This window comes from Typopeltis vanoorti, chromosome 14 (assembly GCF_054136105.1).
Source record: "Typopeltis vanoorti isolate ZY-2024b chromosome 14, IOZ_Tvanoo_1.0, whole genome shotgun sequence".
NCBI lineage: Eukaryota > Metazoa > Arthropoda > Arachnida > Uropygi > Thelyphonidae > Typopeltis > Typopeltis vanoorti.
In genome coordinates, this window is record NC_143562.1 from 70,717,849 (window position 1) to 70,738,478 (window position 20,630).

Genomic DNA, 20,630 nt, shown 5'->3' on the forward strand with positions numbered 1-20,630 from the left:
GTAATCTTTTCACCTCAAAATGCATAACCTTGCACATGCCACATTAAAATGACATCTCCTGTACCGCCTTCCGTTCTATCCAAATTATCCTGCAAAATTTTAACACATTCTGTATTACCTATTGTTCTAGTCAATTTTGAATCATTAGCAAACAACTGAACAGCCACTCAGATCCCTTCCTATATCATTAATGAACATATTAAATAAACAGTAGCGGCCCAAGAACAGAGCCGTGTGGTAAGACAATATTCACAAGGCCTCCTTCGTTTGGACTCTACTCCTCAATAAACTATTCTCTGATATCTCTCCATCACCACACCTATATCTATCCCCATCTGCTGCAGTTTATTGATTAGAATTTTGTGTGATATCCTGGAAAGGCTTTTACAACGTCCAGCAGTGAAACTGTAAACCCATTACTTTGTGGTAAGTTTTTGGAATTGAGATCACATTATAATATAAATTAGGAGGTTTTTTTTCTTTTCTAATAAGCAATTAAAACCGGACAAATATCACGCGTCGTAGGACTTTCCTCATCATTGGTAGTGGTACATAAACGTTTTAAACAACAAAAGCCTATTAACAATTCATTACACATATTAGATGTTTTCGATGACTTCAGAACTGTTAAATAATTGATAAACCAGAATACAAATGAAAAATTCGTTACCAGAATACAAATGAAAAAAGTCGGGATATATTCTAGTTCCGTAGAAGTTAACAGCTTAATGTAAGCAGACAATATATGATGCAAAATTAAGCCTTGATATTTATTTCATGGTCTAGGGATCCTAAACATTTGCGAGTCTTCTTTAAATTTTCTTGTGAAAATGTTGTTATCTATATATGACATTTTTTTTATTGAAAGAGTTCTTGATTACCAGTGGTGATTATGGGGAATGCCAGGTCTTATTTATGCTCTCTCCGTTTTTCGATGTCTTTTAGGTGTTCAAACATACTGATCTCACGTGACCTCCGTTTTTGCCCTGCATAACAAATGACACAAGTGCAATGAATATCATAAACGTTTTTTTTTTTTTTTTTTTTTTCATGGCGAGATGTGAAGGTTTTAGTGGATGTAGGAAACTGGATATTGTTTGTAAAGGTTAAAAAAAAAACTTTTATGTTGTACTCGCAGAGCAAGGCAGCTAATTGGCTTGTGACATTCTTGATGTAATTGCAATCTTGTTTATGTAAAAGAGTTGTAGGAGATGTATTAGAATTTTTCTGATCGTCTTGGGTTCAAACCATTTTCCAAGGCTTCATTTTTCAACATATTCCAGGAAGAAGTTAAATAACATTGGCCATTCTTTGCACGTGGGTCTCACTCAGCGCTCAGTTGCAGAGGGTGTGCTATAATTTCAGCCATAATTTAAGAAGATGAGTACAGTAATTCAATGAGTCGTATTATTTTGTTGTCTATTCCGTAATGTTGCAGAATTTTCCTAATCGCATCATGCCAAATTGAATAACAGACTTTCTACAGGTCAGCAGATTATTCCACATTATTACGTTCTGTGTATTTGTACCAAACACATTCATCATAAATATATTGTAAAATGTACTCCCGTTCCTTTTAAACTCGATTTGAAAAAATTGAAACATTTGAAAAATTGATATTGTTTATTTATAAATAGGATATATTAATGATTCAACGGTATTTCGAAGTTGAATATAGGTAGAAAATTCACAACAAGATCTCAGATCGAAATTTCGAAACTGTCAAAGTTTTTTATATATTCGGCTTTCAAAGGTTGTTGGATCTTTATTATACCTTATTTCTATATAATTCGATTCAATCCTACATTTTTGGGTTAAATGTTTGGCAGAAGATATTATTATAGAAAGTTAGTTTATAGAGCATCATCTAATTTTAAATTTTTATTTTTATATGTGACAGGTGTGTGGATCAATTTCAGAAGTATTTTTACAAAAATTAATTATTGTTATTATTTTTTAATTTTTGCTTATTAAAAAAATAAATCTTTTAAATTATTAAGCAAGAATCTTTATTTTTCAAGAATAACAAAAGCAAATAAATCTCCACACTTGGAACACTGAATATTTTGTTTAATATAGTAAAATAAGCAAAATTTGTATACTGCATTACAAAGCGATCTTTATCCAGGATTATATTAGTCATATTCTAAAATCGCATCTTCAAACGATGATTCTATGGTTATTCAGGAGTATATCCTGATTGGTTGGATCTCCATTCAGTAGCCAACGTTTCTATGCATTTCTATGAAAGCAAAATATAGTTTAAATTATTTTATTAATAATTTTAATTATTGAATGAAATAAAAACCAAATTAAAAAAGGACTCATGAAGAGTTTATATTCTTTTTAGTATTTCCATATTTCTAAAATAACTGTTTCAAAATTTATAATTATTCCCTACGTTATGAAACTTATAATGTGCACAGCTGAATCATAATGATTATGATTCAGCTGTGGAATTCTCATAGCTTTCAAGAGTTTAATAGTTGTGCACAAAAATTAAATAAATAAATGAGTGCATCAGGTGAGGTTATTCGTATTTTTTAGGAATTAATACAAATGCAAAAGGTGCTTTGATTATCAATACTGTATACATTTTCTTAAATAAATTAAAACAATGATGGAATGTATATGAGAGCTGAAGTCACATTAAAAATGGAATGTGTTTCCGCCTACATTCTTTGAATTTTAATATGTTAAAATGGAATGTGCATGGAATGTGGGTGGAATAGACATTACAAATATCTCTTACTTTTTCTCAGGAAGAATTCTTGTCAAGCACACCTACTGCAGTGATATTTAGTGAGGACTGCATTTCTAAATTTCGGAATAACTATGTTCGCTAATATTTTGCTTAATAGAGAGTTGCTAATTTAATGACTTTAACAATACCCAGCATCAGCACACAGAAGCAACGTGATTTAATGTCCCTGCTGTGTGTGTGTGTGTGTGTGTGTGTGTGTGTGTGTGTGTGTGTGTGTGTGTGTGTGTGTGTGTGTGTGTGTGTGTGTGTGTGTGTGTGTGTGTGTGTGTGTGTGTGTGTGTGTGTGTGTGTGTGTGTGTGTGTGTGTGTGTGTGTGTAGGACACTTTTGATTAAATTAAAAATTAATTCAAATACTTACCAGAAACCGAGGTTGACGGACATGCAGTTGAGGTTGCTGAAATTTAAAGAAATATAAACATAAAAATAAAGTATATGTCCATTCATGAAATCAAACAGGTTTACACCGATTAAAAAGTAAATAATCGAGTTTTAAATACAAGCATTACTCGTTCAGGGTTTACGGGTCTTTTTTAGAGTATCAACAGCATCGAAAATAAGTAATTCAATTGCGACGCAAAATGCTATACATTCAAAAATATGCATTTCAAACAATATGCGTAGTTGTGCAGTACACTTCGTTCATTTGTTTCTCTCACTGAATTACATAACAGATAACATTTACGATGCTGACGTGGGTTGGAAACAAAATATGACATCACAAACAAATTTACTGTAGATGACTTACCGAATTCTCATGTCTGAGTAACATAAAAATAAAAATAAAGTGAGGGGGAAATTGACGTAAATATTTTTGTAAGAAATATTATATAGAATAATCAACATTGTATAGTACTGTACACATTTAAACTATTATTATTATTATTATTATTATTATTATTATTATTATTATTATTATTATTATTATTATTATTATTATTATTATTATTAATCTTAATAATTAATAATATTAATTATTATTATTATTATTGATAAGCTTTGTCATCCTCAGATAAGCTTACATATAAGCTTCGAGGATGAAAGCAAAGAAATTAGTCCTCATCCAAGATGTATCATATGTAACCAAATGCATGTAATGTACGTATCACATGAAAACCAATGTAATGTATGTACTATATGTAAACCAATGTACTTAATGTAAATATCAGATGTAAACAAATGTAAGTAATGTATCATATGTAATCAAATGTATGTAATGTATATAATAACTGTAACAAATGTATGCAATGTAAAAAAATTCTTTTAAATGTAAATCCTGAGTTCACACTGTATGTTTGTGAGAATAAGGATATAATATTTAGATTGCATATGTGTAAATACTGTTGTATAATCACACCTTTTCAAACTTAAAAAAAAAAATAGTAAACTACAACATGTAATATTATACAACTTATGTAACAATAAAATTGTAAATTATTATTATGATTGTTATATATATATAAAAAAAACTCTTATCATCATTACTATTTAAATCTCATTATATGTAGCACAAAGAGCTGAATCTTGTAAAATAATATACTGAATAGATCTTTGTATATATGTAAATATTTGAAAGAACAATAAAAAAAATTATTAAAATATTTAAAAAAATATATATTATGTTGTGGCTTTTGCAATGAGACCGGATATTCATCGTGGGAGATCAGAGTTAAGCATTATACACACAAATCCTGTCTTACCTTTTCTTGAAACCTTCAAATGTTACGAAATTCACAATCAATTCTGGCAATCCGTTCCAGTGAATCAGTCACCACTTTCAAGGCAAGAAATGGGTTCCGTACATCCCTAATAACAACACATTTACACAGCTACCACGGATGGTTGCTAATTTTCTGACTCTTTTTTGTATATTGAAAAATTTCACTTCCATCAATATTATAAAACCCTATTAATATCATAAAAGTTTCTGTCACGTCCCCTCTTTTCCACCTATTAACTGAAATTTGTAACTCACAAATATTCAACCTATCCTCATAGGCAATGTTCCAGAGATCTCTCACCATCATGGAACACAGGTCATCTAATCTGTTCACAGTAGTCCAGATGTGACCCATACATAGCCTTATAAAGAGGGATAAGAACTTTAATGTTTTTACTTGTTTGCATGTTTTTCACTAAAAATGTAATTCTTTGAACTCTTTTCCAACTTTTGCAATATTCCCTTTCAACTTCAACACTTTGTAATCCCAAATCCTTAGCCTCATCAATTTCCTGCACTCCAATATGAGCTACATGATACACTGTACGCAACCTTTTCAACAAGTGCATCACCTTCCATTTTTAAGGCTGTGCACTGAATTGAATTGAACACAGAATTGATAATCATTTTCATTTGCTCACAATGCCAATTTATTAAAATCATGATGTAGATATCCTACAGGATGATTATTAAAATCAGCCTGTAGGATATCTACACCACCTTTATCAACTATTACTATCCCCAGTTTTGCATCATCAGCAAACAACTGAATATCCCCTCAAATCTTTCCCTGTCATTAATATACAAATTAAACCGTAGTGCACTAGTACTAAACCGTGAGATACTCCACTAGTCGCCATTATTCTCCTAGATTCCACTTCAAAATATAGTCTTCTCTGGTGTCTAACCGCCAGCCTCTCTGAGTCATGATACTTATTTCATAATCATTCCCATTTGCCCCAGTCTTTGTAAACAACGATAGTTATCCATCTGGTGTTCTCTCAAATTCCTTGGCAAGATCCAGCAGTACAGAGTATCGCATCCGTATTCATCCACTGTAGTATGTTACCTTTCACCAAATATTCAAATATTTTAACAACCACTCCTGATATATTAATTGGTCAGTAGTTTGTTATACCTCTGTCTTTGAACACGTTTTATGCAATATTACTATGTTATCCTCTTTCTGCTCTCTTGGAACTCTGCCAGAACTGAGACTTAGATGAATCAACTTCGTCAGAGGCAATGCCAATACTCATGCATGTTCACTTAATACACTGGCTGATATTCCATCCGCTCTCACACTGCTGTGTTTAGATTCATAATTTTTAATATGATCAACACTACCTTTTGATCTTCTTTGATGTTTATATGCCTCTCTGTAATAGCGACTGTAAAATTACCACCTGGAAGATCCACCTTTACAAAATGCCAATCAGCAGCACAATCATTTGTTTTGGTCCAGTCACCTTCCCATCATGTTTAACGATTCTACCATAGTCATTTCCCCTCTTACTTGCTACATAACGAAAAGATTCATTTGGGTATACTTTGGCCTGTTTGGCTGATTCTCTCTCATAGTCTGATTTGGCCTTCGTTACAATACTTGTCACCATTCTTGCTGGCAATTTGTACAGCTCATGATTATGCTGATCACTTTTTCTTTATATTTCCTCTACAATGTTTTCTTTTTTTGTTGTTGTTTGCAACTCTCTTGCTTTTTTTATCTCCAATCATCCACGTATTTCAAACTTGGTTTATTCTCATGACTTTGGGTATGCAACCCAAAGTCATGAGAAAGTCATGAGTCTGATAGTACTACTCTCAAGCAATCTTTAATCACATGCCATGCACTACTGACAATCATTCCTTGTAGCTTCTCAAGCCATGCTATTGTTCCAAAAACAATCCTGAGTTTCTCATAATCACCAGTCTTATAGATAAACATAAATATTTTCTTCACAGAGACCTCCGCGTTTGGAAAATTCCTATAACAAGACACTTTATATTGTTATATCACCTATGTTATATTAACTTGATTATATTAACTATAATTGTAATATTGTTATATTATCATAATCATAATCCTATTTCGTTATATTGACATTGTTAATATAACACGAATTTCTTTCACAGTTTGCTGTTTAATCATTCTTAATAGTTCAAAATAAAAATAGTATTGATTATTTAAATGGTATTTGTTTATATGAACTATTAAGAATAATTAAACAGTAAACTATTAAATTATTCTCGGGAGAGCTTTTATTTAACATCACTGTAGATAAATTTCATTGTTAAATACGCAAACCCTAAAAACATCATATCTATGGGAATTAAATATTCCCGCTTTACCAGTTTTTAATTTAGGGATGCATTAACTAAGTGGAGACCTACCTGTACTTTCCTACAAGCAAATCCCAACTTGAAAACACGACGCGTTATTGGAAATGGGTTTATAAGTTGAATATATATTTCCCATGATATACTATTAGTTGTTAATTCATTTCTAAAATAAATTACCTGAGATAGTATAATGAATAATTTAGAAATAATTAATTCTATTGAATTAATTAGATTAACTAAACATACACCTTTTCTGTTCCTTCATCGAAAGAAATAAAGTACAATATACGTAAGATTAATTAACTATATCTTTACTTAAATCTTTCATACTGATTAGTTTGATTAACTGCTTAGTTAGAAATTACATGCCATGTAAGGAAAATAGATCATTGGATAAAGGCTCAAAGAGAGAGAGAGAGAGAGAGAGAGAGAGAGAGAGTTTAGGTATGTATGATGTGCAGATAAAAATAGTGATAATAATTCTATTTCTGTGTGCATGGTTATAAATCTGGTGAAGGGAAAGACTATGGTTTGGTTCAGGCATTTTGAGTGTCTGGAAAGGAAAAGAGAAAGTTGACCAACCGAGCAAAGCAGATAGCAGATGTAAGATCGAAAAACGTGATAAGGCGTATTGTTATGTCTATATTTGATGTGAGGCTATTTAGTGTGAATTCCAGGCGAAGAGAATGAAATATATGGAGCGATTTTATTACACACACTGCTGGTTCAGTTATTGAGGAAGACGGAGTTCATCGCTAAATAACCCTGATGGTCTTCTAAACAAGTAATTAGTATGGGTGACTGATATTATCCAAACATTGTTTGGATGGCAGAGAAATGAAAAGCATGATAAGAAGTCAAAAGAATTTACTGAGCTGTTGCGATATAACTTTCTAATGCAGCATGTGAAAGAAGCAACTCGCCAAAGAGTACTTAATATAATCATAAAGTCACAGGTATCCCACTTAAGATTATAACTGTTTCGCCATCACTTGGCAAGAATAAGAGTGGACTAGGAAACAGTGATACTGAAATGGGAATTATTCATGGTGAATATTTCCCGCTTTATTGATAATCCAATGGGAATATGATGAACTAGAAAGTTAGACCTTACTACAAACTCAGGAGAATATTGTCTATGCTATCAGGGCATTAATCGTTGAACAGAAATGATATTGCAGTGCATGGTAAGCTTTGAAATAGTACTTACACGAGGCTGTTCGAATGTGACCTTGGAATTCAAATAATAAATAAAGTGGGTGTGAATTGAATGTTTAGTCTTATTAAGCAAGAGATACATAAGAAGACGAAGTGCATGGATATCTTCAGAATAAGAGAGAGGAGTGGACAAATATATAAAACGAAGAAAAAGAATTTTACTAATATGCTGCAATTACAAGAAATAGTAAATATAGAAGAATATCGTTATTGAACGCAGATGATTCCTTTGTCCCAGAAGCTAAAGCGACTGTCGAAAATAATGAATGTTCTCTTCGCTAAGACTTTTCAAGCAGGTCTATATAACATTAGTGTATAATGATAGCACATCGTCCGATGTGCTATCATTATACACTAATATATATAGTTATATATACACTAATATAATCTGAATAAATCGAATAGAGCTATTGCAATATCACCAAAATGAATATCAGAACATATGATAAACAAAATGAACGCCGAAATGACTAGACTCTTGACATGTGTATATCATTTGATTCTGAGTCCAGGAAAAATCCCGTAGGAATAGCAATAATTTATGATTATCACATTGAACAAGAATGGAGGAAAGACTGATTTGTCTTACTGTCCCAAAATCAGTACCTCCGGAGTCATTGTGAAGATTTTAGATCACTTGTAAGGACTTGCAGAGATTTGTAGAAAACGTTTACAATGCTATTTTACTGAGTTTTTCTTCTGTTTTATCCTATTCTCTGGGGAACGTAAATGTGTATATGGGAAGATTTCACTGTTGTAAAGTGTGGTTCAGTTTATTCCTTGCTGAACTGAGTTTAGCATCATCCGCCATTTCCACTGAGATAAATTTAGCCTTATTGTTTAACGTATATTTAATTTATAGAAAAATGCATGCTTACTTTTTGCACGGCAGAATCGACGCAACGTTCAACCTGTAAATAACAGAAAAAATTTATTTGTTGGAAAATTAAAATTGTTACTGATATTTGTATTAGTAACAGTTTTTAATTAAAAAAACACTTAAAAATAAATGTTCGATTGTGTAGCAGCACAGATGATATGGTTCAGAAAATGCAGTTCAGAAAAATACGACATTTAAATGAAAAGTTCAAAATTATTGTATTTATTTATTTATTTGTCACAATACCAAAATAAATAACGTACATCTTCTGGAGAAATCATGTAATCTGAAATTCATAGAAAAATTTAGTTTTTGACTGCTTTCTTACAAAATCCATTAACTGGCATCCACAATCTTCAAATTGTATTTTGCAGGTACACCAATTGTGTCTGATTTTACTTCCTAGGAAAAGGCCACATCACCGACTAATAAACTTCAAGCACACCAGAGTTGACTAATTTTCCTAACGGCCTTACTTCTAATACTAATAAGCACGTAATGGCTGGTGGATGTAAAGCAGATGGCAGTTTTGAAGAAGCATGGATAAGAAATACTGGCCATCAATTATCTACATTATGAGAATTGTAAATTCTACGACCTCAGGAGTATTCTACACTGGATTAAATCTCATTTATATTTACATATCAGGGACAGTACTACTGAAAATGAGAAAACACTGCAATTCACAGCATGTCTATGATTTTAAATTCCGTTATGGTTACACTAAATGTATATGATAGAATAACTCGAAATAAATCAAGTGAGCTCCTGCTATGAGTCTTTTCACTCCACGGAGTACTCATATAAATTATTATATGGGAACTACATGAATATGGGTATGCCAAATAATAATAATAATAATAAAAATAAATTAAAATGGTGAATTTTTTTGTTTTTAAACGCTTTATTGTCTTGCATAAATATAATAACTACATTATAAAATTATAGAAATTACAAAATTTCAAAAAAAATATAAAACTGACATACATATAATAATAATAAAGTATTTTCTTTAAAAATTGAATGATTTTTATTATTAAAGTTATGAATATGTACTATGCATTTTGAAAACATGTGGTTCAAGGTTTTTTTTTAACAATGAATTTCGAACAAATTTTCCTTTTTTTGTATAACATATTAATAATAGTTACTCTCGACGGTAATTTATAGTTGCAGTTGAATAAGATTACATTTTTAAGTATGTTTTTAAAAGTGCTGTAACTACAACACTTCAATGAAATAAATGGATTTTTTTTCTTTCTGTTGTCTTGGTTGCGATAATATCTCAGCTTGCATCCTCGGAGCTTTTTAGTAAGCTTATCTGAGCTGACACCAGTTAGATATCCTTTCATTAATTTGATTGCTGTGTTGAAAGTAGGCTGATGTTTGGGAGATCAAATGAATGATTTCAATCATTAATTTGATTAATTTGATTAATCTGATTAATTTGATTGCTCATTAATTTGATTGCTGTGTTGGAGGTAGGCTGATGTTTGGGAGATTAAATGAATGATTTGAAAGGTCGGATCAAAATGAAATTGTTGATCTATTCTGGTGATATTACATCTATCTGGAGGTTCATATTCATTCTTTTATTTTGGTAGAACTAATTAGGAGACTGTTTTTCACTCTGGCAGCCATTCTATGTCTTCTGAGTTTTTGATTTGTATCGGCTTTGAAGTTTATGACTTTCTCAAGATTACCTTGGCATCTGTTATCAAGAAAAATTGGTAATTTGTTTCTGTTTTTGCATTTCTTGCTTGGTACAACAGATTCTGGTTGAATGGTGTTAAATATTCAGATAGGAAGATTGGTGTGTTGTCTTGCAATGCGTTCAAGTTCTTCGAAACTAGTTTTTTCTGTCTGATAGCTTTTATGAGATTGTGTCTTGTGGACTTGCTTGTAAGACGAACAATGACTAGTGCAGGGCGTGGCAAACCTTGTTTTTTGCTCTTCCTGGGAATCCGATTTACAGTCTGAATGTCGTTATGCTGTAGAGGGATGTTGGCTGCATTTCCTAATATTAAAACTATGTCTCTGATGTTTTCTGTAGGTGCAGTTCTGGGAAGGCCGTTTATAACAAGTTCTTTATATTGTTGTTGATTTAATCGTTCTTATTGTACTTTTAGGGAATTAAGTTCTTAACTGTGTTTGGATGTCTCTTCCATCAAATTGTGTTGAGTATCAGTTAGTGCGTTAATTTTAATGTCTTTCATCCTTTGTAAGACTTCTTTCACTGCTGAATTATGATGTTTGACCATTTCTTAATATTCGCTAGATTTTTTTGTTATTTGTTCATTCTGTTTGTCAGAGAGTTCTTGCAGAAGATCTACTAAACTGGCTTTTATAATTCTCTAGACCGTTTTCTATTAGTATATTTAAGGAGTTCAAATTATAGGGCTCACCTGTATTTTTTTGTCCGTTCATTTCGTCTTGTAATTTTGGCTCTGGTATAATCAGCTGTGTGGTAGATGGCTGCCTTAGGAGCATTTATTTGTTCTTCCTGCAGAGTAGGCACTTCCATTCCTCGCGTGTTGCATTGGAATTACATTGCCAGGTTGTTTCTGAAAGGCTGGCACATGTAAAGTGTAGATTCCTATGGCATTTCCTACAAGTTATATGATTTCCATCAGACGATAAATCCTTCAGGCATTTGATGCACTTCATGACTCAACTTTCTTCCCTTGAGCAACTGCAGTGTGATTGTAAAGATGGCGACATCCTTTGTTCTTCACTAGTTATTGACCGGTCCTCTCTGTTCATTTTTCAGCAATCAAGATTCGGTTTCTTCTTAGCCGATTTTGGTGAATGTTTTTTTATCAATGTCTTTGGCATGACAAGTAGACTTACTTGGGAACATTTTCAAATTAAAAACAGCCACTCTAACATTATAATATTGGGAGCAGAGCTTTCACCGTGAGTATGTTGTATGCCTAAGCATCCTAAATAATTTTAAAATAATAATAATAAATTTGTTTTTGTTTCATTTCTGATTCTATTTCCTTAACCCATGAGGCATTTAAATCTTGATCAACTGGATTATCCCAGATTAATCTCTAAAATTTCAGTGTTTCTTATTTTTCTAGTGAATGATTGTTTACATATCTATTTCTCTGGAGAGACTAAAAGAAATGACGTTGATTCTGTAAAAAGTTCAATTTTGTGCATATTGATTTATTTTTTATTGCTTCTTTTTTATTTTATTTTTTTTGCAGTCACTACTTCCAGCAATTGTTTTATTGGCCAAATGTATTCTAGCCACAGAAGTACAAGACGTACAAATTAACGTAATCATAGCAAAAAATTCGAACATCAGTAATAAGAGAAAATGCAGATTATGTGATCAGAAATTAGAGACTGCAGAACACCCGATCAGTGCCTGCAGTGATCGGATATTCTACATATTCTATTTATTCTAGTTATCAGAAGTAGGATATGGCTTTCCTACTTAGGATAACTGGTGGCATCATAAAATACAGACAGTATTGGAAAACGAAAGAGCGAATATTCTTTGGGGACTTTAGAATACAAACTGTTCGGCATTTGAAACACAGTTGATTTGACATCACAATTAGCGAACATCGAAATGTTTCGATTATTGATATCGCTGAGAGAAAGAGATTAATTTCCCTCTAATTTTCAGTCTCGCTTTAATATTTATATACCGTATATATATATAATATATGCTATAATATATAATATAATATATATATTATATTATATATATAATATAATACATATATATTATATATATAATACTACTAATACTACTAGTGATAATCATAATAAATCCGGTAACGTCTTTTTTTTCAAAAATCAATAGAAAAGGCCATTCATCCCTAACTAAATCTTCTTGAACCCTAGTGGGCAGCTAATCTCAATCTTTAGTCAATCAGACTAGTTAAGTAAGGACTAACAATGATTTTCAATTGTTATCAAGTGCAGACAGCATGGGCGACAACTGGTACCATTTTGTGTTACCTAGCCCTAGCACTCAATATTATTGACTGAAAGTGAAAGAGTGCTACTGTTGAATTTCTGGTGTAGAAAGAGGAAAAGTTGTTTTACCGGTAAGTGAGTGAGTGAGAGCCAGCTCGAACTTCTTTCAAGAAAGAAATTAACCAAAGATTATATATTCCGCGATGAAAAGGCACCCTTCATCAAAATACAAACGCATCAAATAAAAAACGAAAGAAATGAAACAAACAATGAAGTACCTGAGACATCTTTCAATCCCCACCCCGAATGTGCAGGTAGATGCAATACTCGAAAAGAATGAGGAATTAACTCCACACTTATGTACCTTTCGAACAAAGATCGATCTCTTCAGAAACTTATGCTGTTATCAACTAAACTACCAGACCCTTCTAGAAACCGCTATCCCTGTGAAACAAAGGGATATAAAAACGATCCCTGCTGCCCACAAATGATTTGAAAATCACATTCAGGTAAAGAAATCTTTCTCATTCACTCGTTCACTTTCAATAACCAAAAGTGCTTCATCTCACTTCTATTACTCTCCTCAGAAGGTCATAAATTCAGCAAAAATTATAAGATATGTTTGGCTCCCCTCTCAACTATCTATTTTTGACAGATAATCGAGTCTAGTAATAAAAAGGAAATGGACTGATCAGCAAAGTGAAACCATTTATATTCTGTTGTATGAATGATTTCATTCAAAAACAGCATCGTTTTTCTTATAATAGCAAACTCGATCCTGCAGGTGAGAAGTTCTCAGAAACTCGGTGAAGCATTCACTGTACAAATAGAGTCACATCTCAGTACAGGAGATGACATCCACAGTCAGTGAATTATGTTAGTAAAAGCAAATGGCCCTGTTGAGTTATTGATTTTCACATGCTCTTAGTTAGTAATGAGAGCAAATGCCAGTTAACTACTGCTGTATACTTTAACTCTGGTTGTAGTTGGTGAAAAATAACAGCTGCGCATTTTGAACAGTGGCTTGAACCAGATTTAAAAATTTAATCCTGAATTCAATTTTTTAATCAGGCACAATGATTACCAAATTTAATTTTACAATCCCAAAAGTTACGTTTGGAACAATGAAATTACCAAACCATCAAATTACGACTCTTTTCAGGATTCAGACTAGTATTAAAATCATACATATTTCTTTACTATGGATAAATATTTAGTTTCCTTTGTTCACCTTTTTGATGTAAATGTATAGTGTGAAGTGCGAACAATTCATGCGATGAAATCTGATACGAGAATTGGTTCATAGCTCTCTGCACTCATGATTGATTTCAATGTTCGACCAATTGCAATATATGCACTAACAATCCCACAGTAATTATCATTAAGCATTATTGTCAAAGAACGCAAACTCAAAACTCACAATTCATACGCAACATTACGACATATATCAGTGTCGGGAGTTTCCTTATAAGCAGTACATTTAAGAATTAGGCTGATCATGTAGATGCATAGTTGCCCGAAACAACTTCGCCAAATTCATATACCTCTAGTCTATTGAAAATGGTACTATATTGACCAAAATTTGTCTTGAATGGAGGGATATTTCATCTTCATTTCCTGTTTGAAGTAAATGCAGTGCTCCTGTGTGCACAAGCTTTCTGGGTGTCCCAATAACAGATTATAAAAATAGCATTGCTAGAAGTAATCCCACAGTGAGAGAAAGAAATGATAGAAATTTAGATGAATAGCAAAAGAGAATATTTTAAAGGATGGTCACGTAAAATACGCTTCGTAAAATAGGTTTTATTAAAAAGAAAATGATCAGCCATCAAGTGGTTGGTAGGCATATTTCGAATACTCCTTAGAAATGTCTGAAGAAATGATTATTAGAAATCCTTTCATATTTTATTTCAAATTTACGTAGTAAATGTAAGCTTACAAAAATAACTTTGAAAATATATTTGAAAAGTACAGTTTTTTTTTCTATTCTGCATTAATTTTTTTGGATTAAAGAACTTACCAGCACATGATAGCAGTCGTTATTGCAAAATCCATTTACGAATGCCATTGCCATATTTTCTTCTTCGGGATAAAAACGAGCTGCACAATCTCGAAGAGTGCTATTCACCTGAAAAAAAAAATTGCACTTATGTAATAGAAATTCAAAATTATTTTGCTGGAAAACATTTGCTCAGATCGTATATAAGCATAAACTGTTTATTGTGAGTTAAACTCTTTTAGGCTGGGATAGATTGTATTATTTAGAATGAATCTATTCACTGTGGATAATTTTAAAATAAATCTGTCATAAACCCCTCCCTTCCTATCAAAATAAAACTTTAAAAACTAATTTCTTCAGTGAAAACGTCGATATACACTATCAACATTCCTGATTTCAATGCTAGATTCAATGACGTGCGTTATGAATTTTACAAACTCAAAGCCTGTATTCTGTTTCTTACAGACTACAGATCTCTACATTAACAACAACAACAACCATAGCCCAATTTAACTGTCCAAATTACAACCAAAAAATTCCTTCCGCATATTTTAGATTCTATGCCTATATGCGATTTGGTATTCCTTTCGAAAGGATGCTTAATCTGGAATTTATTTTCTTCATTTTAAACCTCCATCTGCTGTTTTTGCTATTCTTAAAGTTCTCAGTCCTCTTTGACTTCCTATCTTTCAAGCTCGATTTCATTCTGTCCAAATTCCGAAACAGTAAAATGAAAGGAAGCTATCTCTTGGTCATATTAATATATTACCTGTAAGTGATCCCTATTTCCCTTATTTCACCAACCAAGCTGGAACAGAATCAGTAAATTTTGCTACAGGTAGTGACCTAAAAGAGATTATTCACATCCGCATTCACAATTTCCGATTATCCTCTTTACTCTGAATCCCGGCTTAATTAACTCTTCTTCTAGATGCACTGTTAATATTATTGTTTCGCTTCATACCTCAGATCACAGTCTCATTCAAGATTTACCTCCGATGGGAGGTGAATCTTGAATGAGACCGTGATCTGAATGTAGATGCCTCCCTCAGCCATTCGCGTTCATCACCTCTAATACTTTTGTGGCACTACGACAAAGCTAGCCGGAGGATTTATGTGACGTATACCCCTCCATTCCATGGTTAGAAAACTGGTTTCATAATTTAGATTCAGTTATTCTTATTATAGGTATTCCAATATTGATTGTGTCTTTCAGACATAATCAATATTGGAGTGATGAATATTCACCACTCTTGCATATTCTTTTCATTCATCACTCTTTTCAATATGGTAAAGGTATATCTATGCCATTGTATTCATCGAAGTGTGCCAGGACGGTCTAAGAAAGGACAACAACCTATTGTAAGTAAGTTGTAAGAAAACCGGCTTTCTTCATATCATTCATTTTTTAACATGGAAAAGAGTCGAAAACCAGTCGCTTATTTCAATGTCAGTCATAACTTCCGATCATTGCAAGCTGCTTGATGCAAAATATTCCTTTTGTGCTTGTTCCTTTTTTCTTAAAGGAACAAGCACATAAATTGTATAACCGCATCATAAACTGCAGAGGGTGTGATGTTCTTACATCATTTTTGTCTTCCAGTCTCTGAATAATTAACAAGACTTAACCAAGGTTTTCGTTCTTTGCTGAGAACTGCATCGAATGCCTACTGTATCCACACGAACGTCGAAAAATGTTACAAGATTGAACTATAAAAAGGCAATGCATCCTGAAGGAATACCACGTATTGTGCTCAAGATATGTTCTCCTGAAATGAAACCTATTCTGTATCATGCATTCATTATATTATATTCAACTGGTATTCATCTTACAGCATGGAAACAAGCCGATGTAGAATAGATTCCAAAAAATAAAATATTCCAATCATCTGTTACTTCTCTTTCCCTACTTCACTCATTTTTTCTTCTTCTCTTATTCTCATAACTTCTTCTCATGCTTTTAGATCGTCTCAGATCAGCAATCCTGTTTTTTTTCTTTTTTTAGTTTTTCCCTTCTTCACACGATTTAACTCATTTTTTATGACTTCCACTTCAAGCAACCAAGACAATGATTAGGAACGGCAAGTTTAGAAGGTAGCAAAAATCGTCAAGAATAACAACCAAAAACCACCTTTTTTTATTTTTTTATTTTACATATTTCCTTGAATTTATAAATGGACGATAAACGGCGCTTGCCTTGGGGACGTATTGGGATATACTCTGACAACGGGGACTCTTTGCATAATCTCTATTTCATACAAACATTCATTCTTTGGTCTCTTAATAACTACATGTTTAAATGAAAGTGGACATTCCGTGGGCCTAGAGTTGTAGTTTCGTGTAAAAAAAAAAATTGTACTCATGTAAAAAGTACGGATTTTCTTTCATTATTTTAATACGGATCATTCAAAAAATAAAATTAGTTTACCCAATCCCCTTTCCTGTAGGTTTATCATATCTAAACGAGAGAAATAGCAGAAAGAAATTATCACACTACAAAAATAGAAACTCAAAATCAGGATACATTAGAAAGAAGAGCAGTGACATATTTGCTTTTAATACAGAAGTGAAATCAAAAATCGTATTAAAGTGCGCATATTTAAAGTATTTTGATACTCACCACTCCAGTCAGTGAATTGAAACATCCAGCAAATCGAGACGTCAGATCTGTATTGTCTAAAGCAAAATGAGGAATTTTATTGTTGACAACCACTTATGCTTATTATATATTTGTTCTTCAATAAATCTCTTAAGTAGAAATGTTTAAACACTCATTTTGGTAAAATAAGGTAATATTTTAAATAAATAACTAAATTGTTTCATAAAGGTTGATAGATCTTATTAAGTTTCACACGTACGATCCACTCAAGTGAAAAGCTTCATAGGAATAATGAAGTTAAGAAGGTGAGATATTAAAGATATTAATTTCACCCACTAAGATAGTAAAGCTAGTAATATTACACCCTGTAGTAATATAGGTCTTTTAGAAAACAATTAATCCAGAAATCATGCTCAACAAACCAATTAGACTTTAACAAACCACGTCAGCCCTCTGATGAGCAGAGTCGCCGTTTCTCACATCTTTATGAAAATTTCTGGCAAGTAAGAGATCTACATTCTCTATAAATACAGTGATACAATAAAGCAGCAAATTTAATAAGTACATACTGTCAGTATCAAAGAATTGGAATATGGATAAAAACAGACCTCAGTAAATTTAGGAGGTCGACCTGCCGTCAGTCGAAGTGAAACACAAGTAACCACTCCTAATAAATTTCCCATTTTTCAATTTTTCTAATTTCTTTACCCCGATGCGAATCCCACATAAGGCTTGAGAGAGTATATACAATCTGTATATATTCTCCCAAGATGGACTGGGTCATCATGGAAGAAAACACCCAATGGGAGAAGCCTTCACCCAAAATTGGATGAAAATACAGGCTGATCATCTTCATGAATAATAATAATATTTATATTATTAAAATTAACCATTATTGGGTTTCGTGACTAGATACAAATACTACTAATTACAGAACTAATAGCATTAAGCATCACAATGACAATAATAATAACTACGAAGCGTAATAAAGAATCCGGTAAAAAATATAAACGCTGTTGAAAGCAGGTGACATTAATGTGTTTATTTCCTTAGAAGGTGTGCTTTTCTGGAAGTACAAAACAAGTTACTCGCATTGCTTCATGGAAAGTGTACTCTCAAGCGTTAGGTTTACATCTTACATTATGATTTAATTATTTCGTCATCCTACAACATGATTAATGATTTAAATGTTTTCGAGAGATATAAATCGTGCATGATGAAAGTAGGCCCCTTGACTGTTAGCTTGAAGAAATATAGTGATGTCCATAGTTTAATTTCTTTTGTAAACAATCTTTATGTAATTCATATTCATTATCCTCATGAATATGAATATGCATTACATATTCACATTCATATTTTATCCAAATCATTGACTTTTTCCATTAATCCGACACATCATAGTAGCAAAACATATAGAAATGAAACACATGAAAAATGAAATCATTTCCTAATATTTGTTTGATCGGCTCGATCTTCCAATCTTTGGGAAACTAGTGTGAGACATTATGTGCCTAAGAGATTCAGAAAGAATCGAACTCAAGCAAGTTCGTTGTATAATTATGTAGTTATACGGTACAGATATTTTCCACAGGATGAAGGTTTTCCGATCTAATTAATGAAAAATTGGAAACATGAAGAAAACCGGTGCTGAAGATCAAAAAATATCATTGAACATATGATAGAAACAATCATCTCAGTAATACTGAATTACAGTGAATCTGTAAGGGACGTCGCGTATTAAACCGAATACCCGCTTCTGATCAGTATCAAATATCTTAGAATTGATTGTGTTGCAACGAAACAGCACATTATATAGGAGAATAGAATGATGCTGTTTATATAGAGAACAAGTAATTTTCTGAAAGCTGAGAAAGCTTGGTCCTGTAGACTCCCTAGTCAGTCAGGAGTCTACATGGCATACGTTAGCTCAAGAAAAAAAATCGGAAACTCTCTAAAGGGACAAAAACATGAGCGGGTATGGACTTCTTAGAAGATCATTTTTATTAGTCTAGGCCAGCGGTCGACCACCTTTTTGGAGTGAAGAGCCATTTATAAAATTATATCTTTGAAAAAAAAAAGTAGGGAGCCGCACGCGTTAGCAATCACGAGATGGCGACAATTGTATTGTGCTCTCTTTAGCGGTTGCCGTTTGAAATCATTAATTCATTTGGAAGCTATTGTTGATTGGCTAAACATGGATGCTGACTGCCCATCAGTCTTCCAAGATTACATAGAACTAAAACAGCCTTTTGTACTCCATTGAAATAAAAGGCCTTTACGGATTTAGTACGTTTTTTGTGTATGCTTTATGTTACCCCCACTCCCAAAAGATAGTAAATAAAACACACTAGTAAATGGATGTGCTAAGGATTTCTTTTATTTTTATTAATTTATTATTATTATTTGTATTTTTATTTATTTTTACATAATTCGGAAACCTTACTGTACAAACCAAACATGTGACTTTTTCAAGTCACTTTAGCCACCAGAATGAACAGAGTAATGTATTTTAAAAAACAAACAAATTCTGACCTAATTAGAATCAATTTGGTACTTATCTTTAGCTTATGCTTATAAATAATAGTGAAAGAATAGAAACTCGAATATTAGATCATACTTCTATACAGACTGGAAGAAATACGAATAAAGCTGGTTATTTAATGAGAAGTTAGGATTATTTTAATTGCTAAATTGAAGGCTAAAAGACAGCATTCACAACTTACTGCACACAAACTCGAATCGCCAAAAGTGCGCCGAACTATTTACATAGAACAGAAATGGTGACAAGATCAGCACAACAAATATAATCTTCATCATGTTAAGTTAATTTGTCGTTCTCATGAAGTGAATTCACAGCAGTTAGAATGCGCAAGTACTTTTATTAGCTACGTATATGATTTATTGCGTAATCCCGCTCCTCGGCGGAAATCAAACGCTAACGCCTTTGATTTCCTTACAGGAAGTAGGCAGGGCCGTTTTATCCCTATCTAAGATTTTTGATAACATACGAAGAGAAATACAAAATACACATTACAAAATGCAGCTATGATCAATGTTTTTTTTCCTTTTTTTTCTTTTTTTTTAATTATGTTCAATACACTTCAAATGATGCGGTTTCCTCAATTATAATTTTCTGTTCCTATTAATATGATGAGTAGAATCTATTCACT

At 32.4% G+C, this 20,630-nt stretch overlaps 1 protein-coding gene across 1 annotated transcript; it reads right to left on the reverse strand.

The window, feature by feature from the left end:
* Positions 1–1,985: 1,985 nt before the first annotated feature.
* Positions 1,986–20,317, reverse strand: LOC150099601 (uncharacterized). Its single transcript, XM_090404135.1, has 6 exons — positions 20,184–20,317; positions 17,482–17,537; positions 14,883–14,990; positions 8,922–8,954; positions 3,124–3,159; positions 1,986–2,242 (listed from the first exon to the last, which is right to left on the reverse strand). Exons 1-6 carry the CDS (start codon positions 20,275–20,277, stop codon positions 2,180–2,182), a joined length of 390 nt encoding a protein of 129 aa, XP_090260261.1. The 5' UTR covers positions 20,278–20,317; the 3' UTR covers positions 1,986–2,179.
* Between the last annotated feature and the right edge of the window lie 313 nt (positions 20,318–20,630).